This window comes from Heloderma suspectum, chromosome 1 (genome assembly GCF_057233095.1).
Source record: "Heloderma suspectum isolate Gila_16-S chromosome 1, 16-S_ref, whole genome shotgun sequence".
Classification (NCBI taxonomy): Eukaryota; Metazoa; Chordata; class Lepidosauria; order Squamata; family Helodermatidae; genus Heloderma; species Heloderma suspectum.
Window position 1 is genome coordinate 74,383,848 of NC_139458.1, and position 20,069 is coordinate 74,403,916.

Here is a 20,069-nt window from a genome sequence, read left to right on the forward strand (position 1 = left end):
TTCCTCTCTGTGACAACCTTTCAAGTACTTGAAGAGTGCTATCATATCTCCCCTCAGTCTTCTCAAGGCTAAACATGCCCAGTTCTTTCAGTCTCTCTTCATAAGACTTTGTTTGACAGTAGACCCTGTCAATCCTGCATTCTATAGGAAACTTTAGGCTATGTGTCCATGACATTGTGCATCAGTTGATGTAATGCCAAACTATGTTGCTGCGAATTCTTCTGTGGGTTCTGGATTCTTCACAAGACTGTGTGGTTGAGTGGTGCAATTTGTGCTGTAGGTCCATCACTGGTGTCATTATTCTGCCTACATTTGGATGGTACTGGCACTTGCGCACTCCACAGCATACGTGCTGCTGTATCCTGCATCATCACATACAGCTGTGATCTGGAAAGATACTACATAGTTCATAATAGACAATCATTTCAAAGAGGTATGTAGAATCTTACACGGACAAGATATATTGGAGTATAATTCTGGGTGTGAGAAACAGCAACTCAAGATTCTAGCAAGGCTAATGATGATTTTGACAACCAAACAAAAAAGTGTGTATTATTTATTTTTATTTCCCTTTAACCCTCAGGACTAGCACCAGGTCAGCTCTATACATATCCTGCTCGTTGCTGGCGCAAAAAGAGACGTTTGCATCCTCCTGAAGACTCTAGGCTGAAGTTGTTGGAAATTAAACCTGGTACGTACTTTCTCCACCATCTCACTGCCTTTCTCTTGTTTCCCAAGTGCTGGTATAGTTCATAGGCCAGGAGGAGTCTGCCATGCACAACCTCAGAGCTTGGCCTTTCCATGCTAGCTTTGCTCGTCCCCTTTTCTCAGCTGAGGATTTTGCTAAAATTCTTTGTGTCATGTTTTTAACTTGCCGTGAAAATGTAAGAAAGAAAAAAACAAATGCAACAGCCTTCCATTCCCAGTTCAGGGACAGATGTAATTGATACTGTGGGGACTTGCAGTATTTATGTTGGGGCTTAATGTTGTTGTTTTTTTCTTTTCAATTTTAAAGGCATGACATTTGAGAGGGCAACATATATCCTGGGTGTTAGAGGAGACCTCACTATGGTTTACTCGATTTGCTATGGTTCCATTCATCCCTGACAACAGTGGTATGACTGTGTGCTTTCAAACAAGTATGTAGGAAGGTGTTTGTTAGAACTGGCTTCCAACATAGCTAAGCCAATTGCAATCTCACAGTTATAATAACATGGAAAAAGTGGCCACAGAGCTCTGTAACATAGAGTCTAAGCAGTCCTTAAATAAGGTGTAGGTGTGCACGTGCACATGCATATATATACACACACACACGTGTGTGTGTATAATAATGAGGTTACATTTCCATTACACATTGGTTTTAAAACAGTTTAAGTGCCATTATGTCTCACAAGAATCATGGAAACTGTCATTTTCACAGAACTAGTACAATTCCTTAGGGAAGGGAAGCCATGACAGTTAAATGGGATTTATTCTCTATTGTAGATGTGTACTTATTGGATATGTGTTAGTGAGGATAGGTATGTTGCTTTCTATTCCTATCTCTGCTGTTTTCTGTCCCCTCCTCATTACTCAACTATTATGAAATGAACAGGAGAGAAGATAGCTAGTGCTCCATTACTGTTAGCAGTTAAGAGACAATTATATATTGATCAGAAGGAGGAGTACTCACCCACACTGCCAGTTGTGTATGGTTTTTGAGAGGAGACAGTCAGGATGTCTCATGGTATCCATGCTTGAAATATTTATTCTGCTTAAGACCCACAACTGTGGCAGACTGTCCTCGGCATGCAATAGGACCCAATTTCTATTGCAAGTACTCACTAAACCATGGGCTCATAAAGATTAGTTTTATCTCTTCAAACCATTGCATTAGTTGGACATACTTGGATCTGGGAATTTCATTAGATTTAGTAACAGAACGTGACCAGGGGGGTGTTTCCACCAGCAATTTACTCTGAGCTGGCTGTGTGTTGAGGTCGTTAGGGATACATGACATCGTGACCATCCAGCAGCCACCCCGGAGCTTGTCAGAGAAAAACTGGATTTCCTGAGACTGCTTAAAGTACGATTCTTTTCCTTAAGCTAGGTTCTCCTAGGGATGTCAGAGAATTCCGCGACGGATCTTGGTGATGCCGAATGCCAGTGCATTCGGCCGCCCGAAATCCATCGTGGAACGAAGCCCCCGCTGCTCCCAACCCACAAAAGGCGTGCAAAATGGAGCACTTACCTGCTCCCATCCACGCTGCTTTGTGAATGGCGGCTGTCCTGCGGCTGCCATTCACTTCCTCTTCTCTTCATAGCTGTGATAGGCTACGTAAATACTTACGTAGCCTATCACGGCTAATGCAGGGATGCCATTTGCGTCCCTGCGGAGGCCGTGATAGGCTATGTATTTACGTAGCCTTTCACAGCAGGGGGAAAAAACCTAGCATACGCAAATGGCGGCGGCTACTGCCATTTGCGTATGCTGGGTTTTTTTCCCCCTGCCGTGATAGGCTATGTAAATACTTACGTAGCCTATCACGGCAGGGAGAAAAAAACCCTGTGTACGCAAATGGCGGTGGTTACTAGAGCCACCATTTGCATCCCTGCAGGGCTGCCCAACAGCTGGGTGTCCGGCTGTGGGCGGCTGGAGCCGGCCTGCGGCTCCATGGCTTGGCTGCGGAGCGGAGCCGGCTGGGCAGAATTCCGGGGGGGAGGACCGGATTGCCTCCCCCCCGTCGAGGATTCTGGGGGGAGGGACGGAGCACCTCCCCCCCACCACAGAAACAGAACGGAATGGAAGGTAAGTGTTCCGTCCATCCCTAGGTTCTCAGTATAGTTGCTGTGTGTCCCAACACCTGCATTGGCCTTGGGTATGCTAGCCCTGCCCAGGGGTGTGCCTTTCACTGTGACCCTGGTCAAGGGGTGTTTCCTGTGTGTTTCCTGTCCCTGCACAAACACCCATTAGTGTCTCCTCAGAAGTAACTCACCTTGTGGTCAATAAAGCTTGCTCCTGAAATGCAGGTGCATCTGGACTTTCAGGGGAAAGAAGAAAGGCGGGGGGGGGGAGAGTTGGGAAGCCTCTCTTATTGGTTAAGCAGCCCCTGCCAGTCAGATGACGTTCACTCCAACCCCCACCCCCACCAGGAGTGTGTTCTGTGAAGCAATTTTTACTGGTGTGGAGAACCTGCTCGTGGAGCCCTGCATGGACCAAAGTGCAGCAAAGCTGATTTCTTTTAAAAAATCCGGTACTCCTCCATTCGCTTCTCCTTCCATTGCCATGGAAATATCGCCCAGGTGATCAGTAATTCAAGCCAAGCTATTGTCTCTCTTAGATGGCAACTGAGATGTGTAATAATTCTAAGCATACAGATTATATTTATATATATATATATATATATATATATATATATATAGTCTCTCCACTGTACAGCAGTTGTCCTACCTAGATGTGAAGTCTTAGACATATAAAAATAACAAAGAATTTAATGAATAGATCTAGTGTATACAAAAAGCCATGTTCACATCAATATGTTTTCACTTCCCTTCTGCTCCAACCATACTGTAATAAATATGGCAGATCTCTCTGAAATGGAATGTCATTTTTATTGTTCAGCACTGCACCATCTGATTTGTGTGTCTGTCTATACATATTCATTTAACAACAAATGAGGACTCTTATCTCCTGTGATCAAATGGTAAGTAGCCATTTTGGAGCAGCCTTTGACTTTGGTATCCTGGGAGGGCTGTAGACTCAGATGCTGTAAGTAAACAGGAACAAGCGTCTGGTGATGTTAATTCTTTTCTATGAGAAAGCCCAACAGAGCCATACTGAGCGATATGGCAGAAACAATGGGCAGTATCCAATATTGCCACTGCACTCCTGCTAGTTCCATTGCATCAGCGAGACCCACTGCTTACACAACAGAAAGCCAGCGGTTCAAAAAGCCACCCCAGAAACATGAGGAAATGCTTGTTTCTGGATTAGGACAGGTCGAAGGAGCTTCCTTCTGCAAGCTCTGCTGACCTGCCCCGCTCCATAAACAAGCGTTTCCATTCATTTTGGGTTGATTTTAGAACTGCTAGCTCCCCGTTGTGCTAGCGGTGGGTCCCGCTGGCAAGCTTGTATATTGCTCCTTGTCTAAGTTCATCTACAGCAGTCTTCCCCAACATGGTGCTCTCCAGATATGTTGGAGAAAATTTCCCATCTGCCCCAGCCAGCATGGCCAATGCTGGCTTGGGGGCTATAGGAGTTTTAATCTAACACATCTGGAGGGCACCACTTTAAGGACAGGGTCAACTTGAAATGGTAACGTAGCCACCACAGCCATATTTTGTTTTACAAATGAAGTTCTGTGAAATATAAAGTAGAGGGCTTGGATTTTTTTGTTTGATTTTTTTTGCAGTGAGAGGAGAGGGTTAGAAGAACATAGTACCTCTGTTGGCATACCTCAACAACCCATGTCAAATTTATGCAGTGCAGTTTGCACAGTTCCTTTTAATAACTTTGAGAAGGGGCCTTTCAGAGCAATCCACAAAGCTGCTTGAAAAAACAGTCCCAAGGAAGCTTGGTTCCCTTCTGACTCTCTAAGGGGCTTGGAAATTTTTTGATAGGTGAAAGGATTTAATGGGTCCCTGTGGCCAGCCAATCTGCAGGATTGATGGCCCTTCTTATGGTGTGAGGGCAGCCTTTCCCAAATGTCTGGTAACTGAAGCACATGTTCTGAATTCAGATGTACTCTTTCAACTAAAAATATTTACTTTGTGACTATGTAAGAGCAAGAATTCCTGTCCTTAGAGGAACTTGTTGAATTTGTTTCTACATGAGACACTGATCTGGGCATGCCTCTTGATTGGAAACAGGCAGGCTCAGAGCAGTAAATCTTGCAGAGAGACAGCAGGCAGCCTCCTCCTGTGTGACTTGGACAAAGCTGCAAACTTGAGTATATGGCGGAGGTGGGGTCTGAGCTCTGAACACCAAACCAAATCACCTCTTCTTTGACCCAGCATTTACTGCAATGCCATGGGATGTCCTGCTCTGAATTGCTCCTCTCTCTCCATCCTCCCTGCATATTTGCAGAGACAAAAGGAAAAACAAATTCAAGCAACCTCACAAACAATACTGCACACATTACTTCTGCACATAACATACCATTCACTTATAGAATTGAGTTGCAGGTGTGGTGGTGACCACAATCAGCGTGATCCTATACATGTTTGTTTAGAAAGAAATTCCATTGAGTTCAGTGGGACTTACTCTCAGGTCCAATGCGTAGGATTGCAGCCTTCATTAGATGACCTTAAAATAAAAGAATTAGGGAAGATATATCTATCAAGTAGCAGTGTGGTTCCAAGAAGACTCCTGGGCCCAGTTCAAATAGGTATGCTTGAAGAATGTGATCTTTTGTGTATTTCAGTACAAAGGGATTTGTAATGAAATACACAAAACCAGGTTTTCACCTTACAGACTAGTCTGCACATTGTAATGTAGTTATCCTTTGGAGTTTGCACTCTCTGAATGTTGCAACACAGTTCTTGGCTCAAAAAAAGTGTATCAAAATTAGGGATGGCAGAGAATTCCCCCATGGATCTCGGTGAGGCCGAATGCCAGTGCATTCGGCCCCCCCAAAACCCGTGGTGGAACGAAGCCCCCTGCCCCCCCACCCCGCGAAAGGTGCGTGAAACGGAGCCATTTGTGTCCCTGCGGAGGTGGTGATAGGCTACGTAAATATTTACGTAGTCTATCACAGCAAAAAGAAAAAGGGAATGCAAATGGCGGCGGCTACAGCGGCCGCCATTTGCGTTCCCTTTTTTAGCCGTGATAGGCTACGTAAATATTTACGTAGCCTATCACCACCTCTGCAGGGACGCAAATATTACGTAAATATTATCACGGCTAAAAAAGGGAACGCAAGTGGCGGCCGCCGTAGCCGCCATTTGCGTTCTCTTTTTTTTTTGTGATAGGCTACGTAAATATTTACGTAGCCTATCACAGCAAAAAAAAGAGAAGCAAATTGTGACAGCTATGGCAGCCGCCATTTGTGTCCCTGCGCAGCCCAGCAGTGGCTGGATGTTGCTGCGGGCTGCCCCAGCTGGCGGCTCTGCAGAGTCGCCGTGGAGCGGGCCTGGCCATCGAGGATTTCAGGGGGAGGGGCAGAGCGCCTCCCCTCCCACCGCAGATGTACGAAACGAAACAGGTAAGTCGTTTCGTACATCCCTAATCAAAATGGCCCGGTTTGCACATAATGACAACCCTTAAAAAAACCTGAGTTCCAACTTTGGCTTGTCAGAGGAGAGACAAGCCAGGGTTCCTGTTTTCCATGTCATACCAAACAACCCAGGGACAGAGTGTCCCTGGGTTGTTTAGCCACTCCCATTCCCTGTTCCCTCTGAGCTTAGCTGTGATCCTCACTGTAGGGCTGTACGAAACCCCGCTTACCTGCTCCGCCGGGTACCGCTGGGGGGGGGGAGGTGCTCCGTTCCTCCCCTGGGAATCCTCCCCCCAGAATCCTGGCTGGCCGGCTCCACTCTGCGGGGATTCTGCGGAGCCGCCGGCCGGCTCCGCCAGCAACTGGACATCTGGCCGCTGGCTAGCAGGGACACAAATGGCGGCGGCCGTAGCCGCCGCCGTTTGCGTCCCTGTATTCAGCTGTGATAGGCTATGTAAAGATTTACGTAGCCTACCACGTCTGGTTTTTTTTTTTTAACCGTGTATGCAAATGGCGGTGGCTACGGCAGCCGCCATTTGCGTTCCTTATTTTTGGCCGTCTTAGTCTACGTAAATATTTACGTAGACTAAGATGGCCAAAAATAAGGAACGCAAATGGTGGCGGCCATAGCTGCCGCCATTTGTGTATGCGTGTTTTTTAAAAAAAAACCCAGACGTGATAGGCTACGTAAGTCTTTATGTAGCCGATCACGAATGGGGGGGGGGAAACAGAGTGCAAATGGCAGCAGCGGCAGCCGTTCAGAAGACCAGCTGCCGCCACAGCTGCCACCGGAGCCGCCGCTGTGCGGAACATCCGCCCCAGGTAAGTCTCGTACCGGGGGGGATCCATGGGGGGGGATGGCAGGCCGTTCCGCCACGGATTTTGGGGGGCCCAATGCACTGGCATTCAGCCTCACCGAGATCCGTGGCGGAATTCTCTGACATCCCTACATCACTGTAGCTGTGGGGAAAATGAGTTTTCCAAGCAACAATATATTGTTCCATGTTGGAATGCAAAGTATTTGGGATGACTTGGTCTGGAATGGGCAATTAAGATCTATTTTCTTTACCAAAGATGTGCTCATAGTGGAGATGAAAACTCCTAGAACTGGTTTGTTGATATGGATCTACACAGCTGCCTGAAAATTTTGGACTGCCCTTGGAGACTGTCACAATGAGCTTCTGCATTTCCAAATTTACCACTACAGCACTGTGTGTGTGTGTGTGTGTGTGTGTGTGAGTGTGTGTATGTAGTTCAATCCAGCTGGGTGTGTGGACGTTTCTGTTGGAGAGGGTGGGAGGGAGATATAATGAAGGAGCTTAGGGAAGGCTAATGGGTAATGTTGGGGTGCTAAGGGAGTGTGCAAGGGGGCTGTTTAAATGAGAAGGGATCTGTCCATGAGTTGAGAGGGTGAAGCTTCCATAGAGTATCATATTTTGAAAACCTAAAATACTTGTGTTTGAGTGAGTGAGTGAAAAAGATTTTAACACCCCTGAATTTTTTCTCAGATGTCCAGTTGAAATACCACTTCCTTACTCTCAGCTGCATTGTTTTTGGATCCCAATTGAAGGCTGTATATCTTACAAGGTTGTATAATCTCAGATGGTGGCGTGGCTGTGAGGGGGCGAGGCTGTGACTGTCACAGAGGGACTGTGCCCTTCTGAATTTGCCACTACACTACTGCATCCAGCCCACTCAAGTCCTAATGCATGTTTACTCAGAATTTATTTATTTATTTATTGCGTTTATACCCCGCCTTTCTCCCTCTTGCAAGGAACTCAAGGCGGCTCAAGAATGCCTCGATTCTCCCAGCTCCATCATAAAGAGTGGGATGTGGAGAAATTTAACAGAGAAGAGGCAGCTCCTATGGTCTAGTCAGTAACCAGCTGCCATGACGAACTGGCCTACCCTCAAAATACTCACTAGCCTTCCTCTGTGATGGAGCCATGCAGGTGCAGGGCCCAGGCTTTGCCCTCGGTGGCATGGGCGGGACAGGAATCCAATGTGTGCTCCATTGTGCAACATTCCAGTGTGGCGCCTGTGCACCTGTGAAGCCTTGCATGCACACATTAGAATACTGTTTGTTTATTTATGTTACATTCATAGTGATGCAAAATTGTGGCCAAGTCCCACATGTGCCTACTGTTTTTTCTTCAGTCTTTTTGGCCTTTTTAAAGAAGGCAGTATAGGGATCTGTGTACTCGTTAGGTAAAGTTGCCAGTGGTACAAGATAATGACAGTTGCTCTGAGGTCTGTTTTCCCCACTCAGAGAACTGCCTCGGTTTTTCTTCTTCTCCTCACTGTATCCTAACTATGAGCCACCTTCACTCTCCTCACAACTTCCAGCAATTTAACACACTTTGGGTACATAAAGACATACCTGGAAATAGAAGCGGGTTTGCACGTTGTTTTCCTTGCCTTTGCTCCTCCAATACAATATGTATAGACTCTGGATTGAAAGCTGTTCTCCTTGTTCTGTTCAGCCCTTCTCCCCACACCACATATTTCATGCCAGCTATTTGCTTCCCCCTTTTTTCAAGTTCCTTTCATATTTGTTCAAAGTTAGTAAAGTTTGTATGAATCAAGAGCTATTTTATTTTAGAAATTAGTTCAAATACTAACCCATCATTATATTTTTAAGCCAAAATTACATTTTAATGTGGCCAGGGGTGGAGGTGGGGTAAAAAGAGAGAGACAACTTTCTCTAACAGAATAATACAATAATAAATACCAAGGCATGTGCAAAATTCATAGAATCATAGAATAGTAGGGTTGGAAGGGGCCTATAAGACCATCAAGTTAAAATACTGTATTGGAGAGGCTTGATTGTTTCAACTACTTTGATTTTTTCCCTTAATGGTTTTACCACTGGCTACAGTTAACAGTTACCTATAAACATGGAAACAGGCACAATGGGATTTTAAATTTAAGTTTGAAACTAATAGTGTTGTATTTAGTAAATATTTTTATTTATTGGGTCGACTGCCAGCTAAAGTGTGTTTTTAGTGATTCACGTTTAATTTTCTTTGTTATTCTGTTTCTTATATAATCACCATCTTTCCTGTTTTAAATTTTGATGACCTACGTTTATAAGCAATAAATCTGAATTGAAATACTAAAGAAGAACCAGTGCCTGTTTCTTATTAAGAAGTACCACTGAGCATAAGTGCTGGAATCAGGAAGAGCTAAAGACTATGTATTCCTCCATAATATGTAAGGGAAAATGAAGAGTAGCTTGTCTGTTCCTCTCCTCTTTCTTGAGGCCTTCATGCATCACTGTGGAGTTTGAACTGCCCATGGCTTAGATCATTCCTAAAAGATAGCAGGTGGCCTTAAGCAGAGAGGGATTCTAATCTGAGAAACCTAAATAATTTTGTGTGGTTTCTAACTGCCAAACTGAAACACTTTTATACCATGTTTAGAAGTGTTGCCCTCAACTGGTTCCCAACAAGATCTAGTTAGCCTCAGCATTTGTAACCACAACACCATATCATGAGGCTGGGGGAGTGGGGGTGGAGGACAATCTTGGTATTTATATTTTTTGTCAGTTAACACAGCGTACATGTAAGTGTGTGTGTGTGTGTATGTCTAACATTAGCCTCTGCCTACACAGAGATCTCTATTTGCATTCCAGAGTTAGGTCGCCTTCTGTGTAGTCACATTCGCTTTACTGGGCAAAAGGTCTTTTCAATGGCTTGTTGACTCAAGAGGAGTCTTAGAAAGCAGAAAGGGCTGCCAAGGTTTTTGTTATCATCATGGAGATTTTGTAAAAACACAACTGCTCCAAACTAATAACCTTGCCCATTTTATCGGTTGTTATATGGTATGTTCTTTTCTATGTATGTTAGGGTGTGAAAGTGTGTAAAAGGTCCTACAGGATTGCAAATGGCCTTGTAAAAGTTAAGGGCTGATCCTAAAAAGCGTTAGGTCTCTTGCATTTGTGATCCTTCACTTCCACTGAACATCACTGTCTTTCAGATGCTTCTTCTGAAACCAAATCAAGAGGCTGTCTGGGCTTTTGTCCCCACATGTGGTAATTTAGCTTCTCATCAGCAACCTGAGAGAAAATTGCTGATGTAAATTCTTATGCTGGACAAACTTTAAGGGAGAGGGAAAATAGAGCAAGTAGGTTTTCAGAGCCTTTCTAAAAGGAAAACAAGTAGGTTTTCAGAGCCTTCCTAAAAGCCTGCAATGTTGGGGGAGAGGGGGTGTTAAAGGCTTATTGTGAGGGAGTCAGTGTGGTATACCTGATAGATCAAGGCGAGCTTGGTTCAAAGCTTACTGAGTGACCTCGGCCAGTCACTACTAGCTCTCAGCTTAATCTCCATCACAGGGCTGTTGTGGGGATAAAAGGGGTGGGTGGCCATGTGTGCTAGTCTTTGGAGAAGGGGAGGTTAAAATTAGATTGATAGATATTGTCCATTTAGATAAGTCATAATAAAAGTGGTATTTTTGCCCACGGCAATTGCAGATTTCGCAGGATTCAGTACTACACTATTTGTCTTTTTGATATATAAAACCTCCATTTATATAATACTGACAATAGTCATTTTTTAAGCTCTTGAAATCCCCCCCCCCATCTGACAACCTAATATTTACCACTGGCACTCAACTGACTTTGCTTCCTGTGATTGAATAGCAAAATTGCCAGTCCTTTCATCAGAATGACTCCCCCAGATATACAGCTTAGTAAAGCAAATATGAATGCTGTAAGTAATGGGGTACTTCAATCTGTGACTAAATATTTTATGTTTAATCTGCTTTTTTCTGAAGTAACAATGTGAAAATTTTACTGCATTTTTCCATTACTATGAAATAGCCATATTTTCACAATGAAACAAAATGTTGATCTACATAACATTACTAAAGTCATCCCCAAACATAAGTCCAACAACAACGGGATCCCATTGTATTTTGCATGATATGCACAGGCAGAAGATCCAGCTGAAGAAAATGCATGCTAAACATGTCAGACAAATTGAAGGCGGCGGGGGGGACGACGACCTATTGGTAAAACTCAGTCTTATTGATCACAGTCTTAGAGACTGTAAATGACATCATGATCAGGAGTAATCTGTCACATACAGGTATTTCCCAAATATGCCTGGAGTTCAACTCACTGTCTTAAGGCATATCTGTTTCCCACATTATTTTCACTGAAGAATCCTCAGTTCTTGCAAAGGCATAGTTGCTTGTGATACTATTGGAACTGTTGTGACACTGTTGCTGCCACACCAGTGTAAAATGACATAGAGTTAGCACAGCTGTTGGTAACATCATCTTGATCTAAGCACTGCAGCACTGACATGGAATTAAGCCTTAGGACCAGACTGCCAAAGTATAAAATAGGGAGTCTAACAGTGCAATCCTGTACATGTCTATCAGATGTAAGTCCCATTGAGCTTGATGGGACTTACTCCCAGGTAAGTGGGTATGGAATAACAGCTTCAGTGCATATGATTACCTTTCTGAAACGGTACAGTCATATAACCTGGCATGGAAAGCAATTCTCTAATCTTTCTCAGAGTGGTAACATACATCTTTCAATACAGAAGTAAGTTTTCCTTGCTATTAAAAAAAAACATAAAAAGAGAGACTGTTCTCTTTAATTTTAATAATACATACATACATGCAAGCAAGCCTGCATACTCAGCATTTATGTCTATCTCATGGATCAAAGTAGGTTCTAATTTATAAAAGCTTGTACCATGATATATTTGTTAGTATACTTAGGGTGCAGCCCTATTGAACTTAGTGGGGCTTATGCCTGAACAGACATGTATAGGATTGCAGTCAGGCACCCTAATCTAGCTAGGAGCCATATGTGTGTAGAAGCAGACTTTAAAATTTAATTTAAAACATGTCCTTTCCTTGAATCAGCACAGTTGTTGTTTCAGGGCCAGCAGAGGGAGTAATATTACAGGATTTTTTGTGTATGGGTTTGATTTTGCTTTCATGTAAACTGATGTATGTCAGAACTGAATTTGTTTATGGGATAAACATAACATTGTAAACCTAAATTTCTGATTGCTGTGCCAAAAATGCAGGAGCATAATGGGTGAGTATAACCATAAAAAATCAGCCATTGTAACTTTTTGTCCCATGCAACCAGCAAATACAGGTGTGCACATATGTGACTGGAAATTTGGACTACAATGCTAGCCAGGAACTTGTGCCAGCAGAAGGAGAAATGTGCACACAGCTGGAAATGTTTCGAAGTTTGTTTGTTTTTTAATTGTGGTTGAATAAATATGCTGGTTGCAAATGGAAAAGTGGCTTGTCTATTCTGTTGCCTGATTGGCAGTGGTAAAAGCTTCCACAACTTCTGGCTTTTACATACATATACACACATGTATTGCTGTGTGTATATGGAGCCTGTGCAGTTAAAAAGTGCAACTTTCCGATATATTTTGGAAAAGGCTGAATGCAGACACAGTACTGATTACGAATTGAATATGCTCTTGTTCTAAACTTGAGGGATGCAGGTGGTGGGCAGACTGTCTGAGTTGGTTTCACCTGTACTGCGCCTTCTCCCATTAGGGAGGATGTAGTTTGAGCGAAGCATCCCTGACTGAACCCTCAATCAGGGTGGCTTTGCTGTGTGTGAGCTTTCCCCAGCCAGGCAATGCCTGTGCTCAGTGAAACTGGTCCCTGGCTGAAGTGCCAGCTGGAGCTCCAGCCAGCACTGTGGCCAGGAACCAGATGGCCACACTTCCTGATGTCATTCCCCCCCCCCCGAATATATTCCCCACCCTTGTTCTAAAGCTTGTCCTAATCCCCAGCAGGATTACAGGGGGAAATGCTGCTAATAGCAGTGCCAGAACACAATTCACTCCCGTAGTCCTGCTGATCAGCTAGGCTATGGGGGAAAGTGGGTGGGGTCCCCATTGCTCCACTGGAAGTGGCCAAGGGTTGCATATGGCCTGTGGGCCACAGATTGCTCACTCCTGTTCTAGGCAGTGTAGAGTGACAGGATAGTCCAGCCTTCCTCAACCGGATGCCCTCCAGATCTGTTAGCATACAATTCTATTCATTGTCAGCCAGCATGGCCTGTTGTGGAAGGTGGTAGTTCCTGGATCTTATGCCACTCGGAAAATCTCCACCCTGAGCCTTACTTCTATGTTTTACAAGTTTTTAAATGAGTATAATTAACTTCATTGTTCTTGACATGAAGCAGTCTAGCTAAAGAATGTCACACAACAAGGTTGGCTATCCTAGCTTTGAGATTCAGACAGGTGGCCCTTCACAGCGTGAACATCCCTTCCTGTGTGACATCCTTGTTTTACCCTTGCTCTGTGTTTATATGTACTGACAAGCCCCTATATGATTGTGCTGAAAATGGCTGGGGCTACGGATGCACAGTTATAAATATTTATATTGTTGTGAGTTATGCCATTGAGTCATGCCAAGTGGAGAAGTTGCTCTCCTCTTATTTTACTTACTTACTTACTTACTTATTTATTACATTTATATCCTGCCCTTTTTCCTCTTGGAAGGAACCCAGGGCAGCTTATATGATCCTCCTCCTCTCCAATTTATTTTCACAACAACCTTGTGGGGTAGGTTAGGCTGAGAGTCATTGACTGGCCCGAAGTCACTCACTGAGCTTCATGGCCAAGTAAGGACTAGAACTGGGATCTCCTGAGTCCCATTCCAACACTCTAGCCACTACACCACACTGACTCTCTTAGGCTTTGGTACAGCCTGATAATTAATGGAGGACAATGGACAGTAGTAGATCATTGGCTGTTCTGGGTACCTGGGTTTACTTATTTTTTTAGGAATTTATTTCCCACCTTTTGAACAAGCCTCAAGGTGGTTAACAAAGATGGCATAGCAACATATAAAACAATGAATAAATCAAAACCAAAATCAAATAAAGCACCAGGTTTTTAGAAAAGTAATGAGCCAGCAGTTAAAACACCAGCACGAAACCAGATCATTTAGAGGAGGAAAGCCAATGTGAGTTACATCCACTTGCTGGAACAGTAGTTGAAACCAGTTTTGCTTGATATTGTGTGTCTGATGGCCAAATTAGATGTGGTTCAGGAGATCTGTGAATAGGAAGTCCTGCAGTTCTTAATCCTACTGCAACTTACGAAGAAGGAAACCCCATAGGACTTATTTTTGAGTAGACAGGTATAGGATTGTGCTATGAAAGTGTTAATAAGATCAGTGTAGTGGGGGGAGCGGTTGAAGAGGGATTCAGAAAAGGAATAATCCTTTTGACCTTGGCATTTTTCTGATTAAAATTGCCCTTCGAAGCTGCCATTTTTTTCCAAGAGTGAAACTATACATGTACTAGTATGATACCTAATATATATCTTATATTTGCCCTGAGGCAAATAGGTGTGTGTGTGTGTGTGTGTGTGTGAGAGAGAGAGAGAGAGAGAGAGAGAGATTTTAATTGGGAAAACTGCATGGAGAAAAGGGATCATCCCCTCCCTTAGCACCATGATCCCCATCTGCATTGACCACCTCCCCATGGCTGTTATGAACACTTTTAAAACCACAGGGGATCCTGTTCTCAGATCTAGTTTGGCCCTTAAAAAGCACTGTGTCTGAAAGTGGAGATATCAATTTTATCTTTTACCAAACATTACTGGGGAGAAAGGGGTTGGCCACACATTCTATGTAACATCTAGTTAAGCCCTCTATGCAGTTGAAGCATCAGTGCACTAGGAGTCAAGGAAAAGTTTCATGTAAGCTATGTGTTCGAGGAATGTGAAATTATATTTCATTAAAAACGTGATCTTTTAATTTTGTTCAGTTTTATTGGTCTCTTTGGCAGATGAAACTGTTTAGAAGGTTGAAATATGATAATATTTAAACAGTGATTTTTCCCTCTCCAGTGCATACTTTAAAGGAATAAGCAATAAATGATATTAAACTCCAGTTTGAAATGTTATGAGCCAAGTTTTATGGATACATAGAGAGCAGCAAGAGCTGTAAGATGATTTTCCTTTGTCTCCATCTATTATATTCTCCTTTTCTGCGGTGAATGTTTTCAATCTGTCATCTTTATTCTTCTCCTGGGTAAACATTTTACAGCCTCATAATCATTTTACACTTGATGGATATTAAATACATTTTTACTGGTTTGCAATTCATTTCAATATTTCCCTGCATTTTGCATGTGATGTTCTCATAAAATACAGGTATTTTATGCTAAAACATTCAGTCTTGACAAACATCTGCTCATTCCAAGCAATAGATGCATTTGTATGGGTTTGTGAGAGCAGGTATGGGAAAGAGAGCTATTTTAATCTTCATTGAAAGGAGTGAGGTATCTGTGACTATCTGGTATGGTTTGTTAAATCCCCACGCAGAGTCCAGATATCATATACCTAATGCACTGTTTTTGAGTTAATAAAATGAGCTTTATATTACATCAATATCTGTTCGGAAAAAAATAAATACAGTCCTGCTAAACTTGCACCTGTTTATATCATCAAAAGATCTGGCTGTTATTATGTATGCAAAAAAAAAAGTAAAAACATGGTTTTACACCCTGCATTAAAGTAATATGTTCTTAAACAGTGCCTGAAGTAGAAGAACAAGAGATGGCTGGGCCAGATGAGGCCCCCCTGAAAAGGCGTGGGATAGTTATCAGTCAGCCTGAAAAGTGCCATGGCATCCCATCCCATCCTACCACATTTTGAGCACTGCTTAAACTTATGTAACGGCACCTGTACACTTCAGAGTCCTTTTGTTTAGACATACCACTGCCCCAAATTAATGATACAACAGTGTCCTGTACAGGCCCCATCAATTTATGAACATTTTTTTCCAGCTGGTTGCCAGTTGCTTTCCAGGTTCAATTCAAGGTGTTGGTTTTAATCTTTAAAGCCCTGAACAACTTAGACCTGGCTATCTAAGGGACCGCCTATCTTGCTATGCATCTGCCTGGGTATTAAGATATACAGGAGACGCACTTTTGGGAGTGCCATTACCCACAGAGGGCCATTTGTTGGGCATGTGTTAAAGGGCTTTTTCCTGCGTTGCTCGCAAACTATGGCATGCACTCCCTCAAGAAATATTGACTCCAACTTTCCTGGATTTAGAAGCAGTGTGAAAACATCTTTTTAAGCTAGCCATTTAAATAGGCAGGGGTTTTTTATGTTTTAAAAGTTTTACTCTTTTTAATGTTCTTTTTATTGTGTTAAGGTTTTATTATTTTAAATTGTTGTGTACCACTGTGATAGCTTTTTAGAAAATCAGGCAGTATATAAATGTTAATAATAAATATTATAAGTAACAATAATGTAAAAACAACAGATACTGTAAGGGAAAAAAAAGAACGGGCAAAGTTCAGAATGTCAGCCTTTACAGTTTAGGGTGAGACTCAATGACAGAGCACATTCTTCACAGGCAGAAGGTCCCAAGTTCAGTTCTCAGCTTCTCCAGGTAGGGCTAGGCCAGAATCCTGCCTGAAACCCTCGGGTGTCTCTGCCAGTCAGTGTTGACAATACTGGGCTAGACAGACCAATGGTTTGACTCAGTATAAGGCAGCTTCCTACATTCCTACGTTCTTATGTTCCAGTTTGGCCCCAGTGCTCACATCTCCACACCATAAGTAGAAGACTTAAAATGTCATTGTCATAGTTTTCACTGGAGGCTGAATGGAAGAGTAAGATGCCTGACACTGAAATGAAGTTATTGATTGATTGATTGATTGTATTTCTATACCATCCACCCCATAGCCAAAGCTCTCTGGGCAGTTTACAAAAGTTAAAAACATTAAAATACAATCTACAAAGTGTAAAAACCATTTACATAAAACATATGGACAATATATATAAAAATATAACTAAAAACAACTTTGAATTAAAAACAATTTTTAAAAATTCAACGATAGAACACAGCTTAAAACAATTGCTTAAAACAGTATACAAAAGTCAGCGAAAGAACAAGAGTTCTAAAAAGGGAAGGCCTGCTAGAGTAATAGCATCTTTTTTTTAATGCCTGCTTAAAAACCTTCAACGGGGTCAGCAGGTGCATTTCAACCAGCAGGTCATAGGGATGTACGAATCCCTTACCTGCTTCCAGTTGGGGCATCCTCTGGGGCGGGGGAGGCGATCCGTCCCTCCCCCCCCCCGGAATCCTCCCTGGCCAGCTCCGCTCCGTGGCAAAACTGTGGAGCCGCTGGCTGGGGCCGACCGCAGCCAGACTTCCAGCCACTGCCGCCGCGCTGCAGACTCAAATGGCAGCCGCTACGCCATTTGTGTCCCTGCTCTTTGCCGTGATAGGCTATGTAAATACTTACATAGCTGTCAGGGTGGAAACTGAGCCCAGAGAGCCCCAGAGCAGTTCTGATTCTGTGGAGGAACAGCAATCCGTGGGAGTGGAGCCAGCTCATCCCTCACAGGCACAGCACCTGGCAGAGATTCCTCCTGCCGGCATTCCAGAGATAGTTAGTGACCCTAGTAGTGAGGGAGTGCCGGGGGGGGGGGGGGCTTCCACACAGATTTTTGCACACAGATGCAAAGAGCAATGAATGATGGAGGACGTGGAAAGGAGGCGTAGTGCCCGTTTGGCGCGCAAGCAATGGCCACCTCCCATGGACCCAAGGGAAAGAGGGAGGATCTCTCTCTAGCCCATAAGTTCTGGGTCTTCAAGTGACTCTTTCAAATGGGGATCAACTGCCTGCCTGAAGCTTAGTCCACGCTGCTGTTCCTTGCTTTAGCCACTGGTGATTAGCATCTGAAAGAGTCATTAAGCTGTAATGGGATTAAAGCTTTGAAAAGAATTCCCTTTCGTCTGTGTCTTGAGTTGGCTATTGGAATCTACTGAGTGAGGCCGCCAAGGCATTCCTGACAGCAGCCAATCACGGCCATGGGCAGGGACGCAAATGGCGGCTGCTACGACGGCTGCCATTTCATTCCACAGGCCGGCTGCGGAAGGAGGACGACCCGACCCAGAGCATCCACCACCAGGTAGGGTCCATCCTGGCGGGATTCTGGTGGATGGTGGTGGTGGGGGTAGTCTGTTCCGCCATGGACTTCGGGGGGCTGGATTCCAAAGAATCCGGCCTCACTGGAGTCCGTGGCAGATTTCTCCAACATCCCTAGCAGGTCATTCCACAACTGAGGGGAGGTAAAGCAAAAGGTCCTCTTGCGTGTGGCTGCCAGTCTCACATGAGGCAGCCGCAGCAGATAGCCCTCGGGAGGAGGCGCTCCCTAAGGTACCTTGGACCTAGACCATGTAAGGCTTTAAAGGTAAGAACCAGCACTTTACATTTTGCTCAGAAACAAATTGGCAGCCAGTGTAAAGATTTTAAAACCGGCGTAATATGGTCTCCACGGATGTTCCAGAGACCAACCTGGCTGCCATATTTTGTACCAGTTGAGGTTTCCGAACTAAATATAATGGAAGCCGCAAGTACAGCACATTGTAGAAATCAAGCCTAGAGGTTACCAGCATGTGCACCACCGTTATCAGGTCCACATGTTCCAGGAATGGGTGTAGCTGGCATATCAGCCAAAGTTGGTAACAGGCACTTCTCACCGTTGCCTCCACCTGGGGTGCCAAGAGGCTGACATACCTCAATTAGGACCCTTCATGATGAGCATCTCTGTCTTACCTGGATTCAACTTCAGCTTGTTCTCCCTCATCCAGCCCATTACCAACTTCAGACAGTCATTCAGATGAGTCATACCTTCCTTGGATAAAGATGTTAAGGAGAAATAGATTTGGGTGTTATCAGCATACTGATAACGCTCAGCCCCAAATTTCCTGATGATCAATCCCAGCGGTTTCATGTCGATATTGAACAGCATCAGGGATAGAATGGAGCCCTGAGGGACTCCACATAATAATTCCTTTTTCAAGGAACAACTATCCCCAAGTGACTCCATCTGGAACCATCCTGAGAGAAAGGTGCGGAACCACTGCAGAGCAGTGCCCCCAACTGCCTCAGGCGATCCAGAAGGATACCATGGCTGACTGAGAGATCCAAAAGCATCAACAGGGATGCACTCCCCCTATCAAATCCCAGGCAAAGATCATCCACCTAGGGATTTACCTAGGGAGGTAGTGGGCTCTCCCACACTGGAGGCATTCAAGATGAGGCTGGACAGCCATCTCTCAGGGATGCTCTGACTTGGATTCCTGCATTGAGCAGGGGGTTGGACTCGATGGTCTTGTAGGTCCCTTCCAACCCTACTATTCTATGACCAAGGTGACCATGGCAGTCTTAACTCTGTATCCCGCTCTGAAGCCGGTTTGAAATGGGTCCGGATAATCAGTTTCATCCAAGACTGCTTGGAGAAGAAGGGACACCGCCTTCTCGATTAACTTGCCCCCAAATGGTAGATTACTTACTGGCCTATAATTATTGAAGTCTAGGGGGTCAAGGGAAGGCTTCCTCAGAAGTGGTATAACAAATGCTTCTTTTAGACATGATGGAAAATTACCTTCCCCTAGGGAGGCATTTATGACCTAAATCATATCATATTCATCATATCCCTGATGAATATACAGTGGAGGTGAGGAATAGATTTCAGGGATTAGACCTGATAGACAGAGTGCCTGAGGAACTATGGACGGAGGTCCGTAACATTGTTCAGGAGGCAGCAACGAAATCCGTCCCAAAGAAAAAGAAATGCAAGAAAGCCAAGTGGCTGTCTGATGAGGCTTTACAAGTAGCTCACGAAAGAAGGGAAGTGAAAAGCAAAGGAGAAAGGGGAAGATATACCCAACTGAATGCAGAGTTCCAGAGAATAGCAAGGAGAGACAAGAAGGCCTTCTTAAATGAACAATGCAAAGAAATCGAGGAAAACAACAGAATGGGAAAGACTAGAGATCTCTTCAAGAAAATTGGAGATCTCAAGGGAACGTTTTGTGCAAAGACGGGCATGATAAAGGACAAAGAAG

The 20,069-nt window shown here is 44.0% G+C and overlaps 1 protein-coding gene across 1 annotated transcript in view; it reads left to right on the forward strand.

The window, feature by feature from the left end:
- Positions 1–20,069, forward strand: part of DPF3 (double PHD fingers 3) — a 297,459-nt gene that overhangs the window by 152,489 nt on the left and 124,901 nt on the right. The window contains exon 3 of the mRNA XM_084847675.1: positions 584–691. Within this exon, the coding sequence (XP_084703801.1) occupies positions 584–691 (108 nt within the window). The remainder of the gene's footprint in view (positions 1–583; positions 692–20,069) is intronic.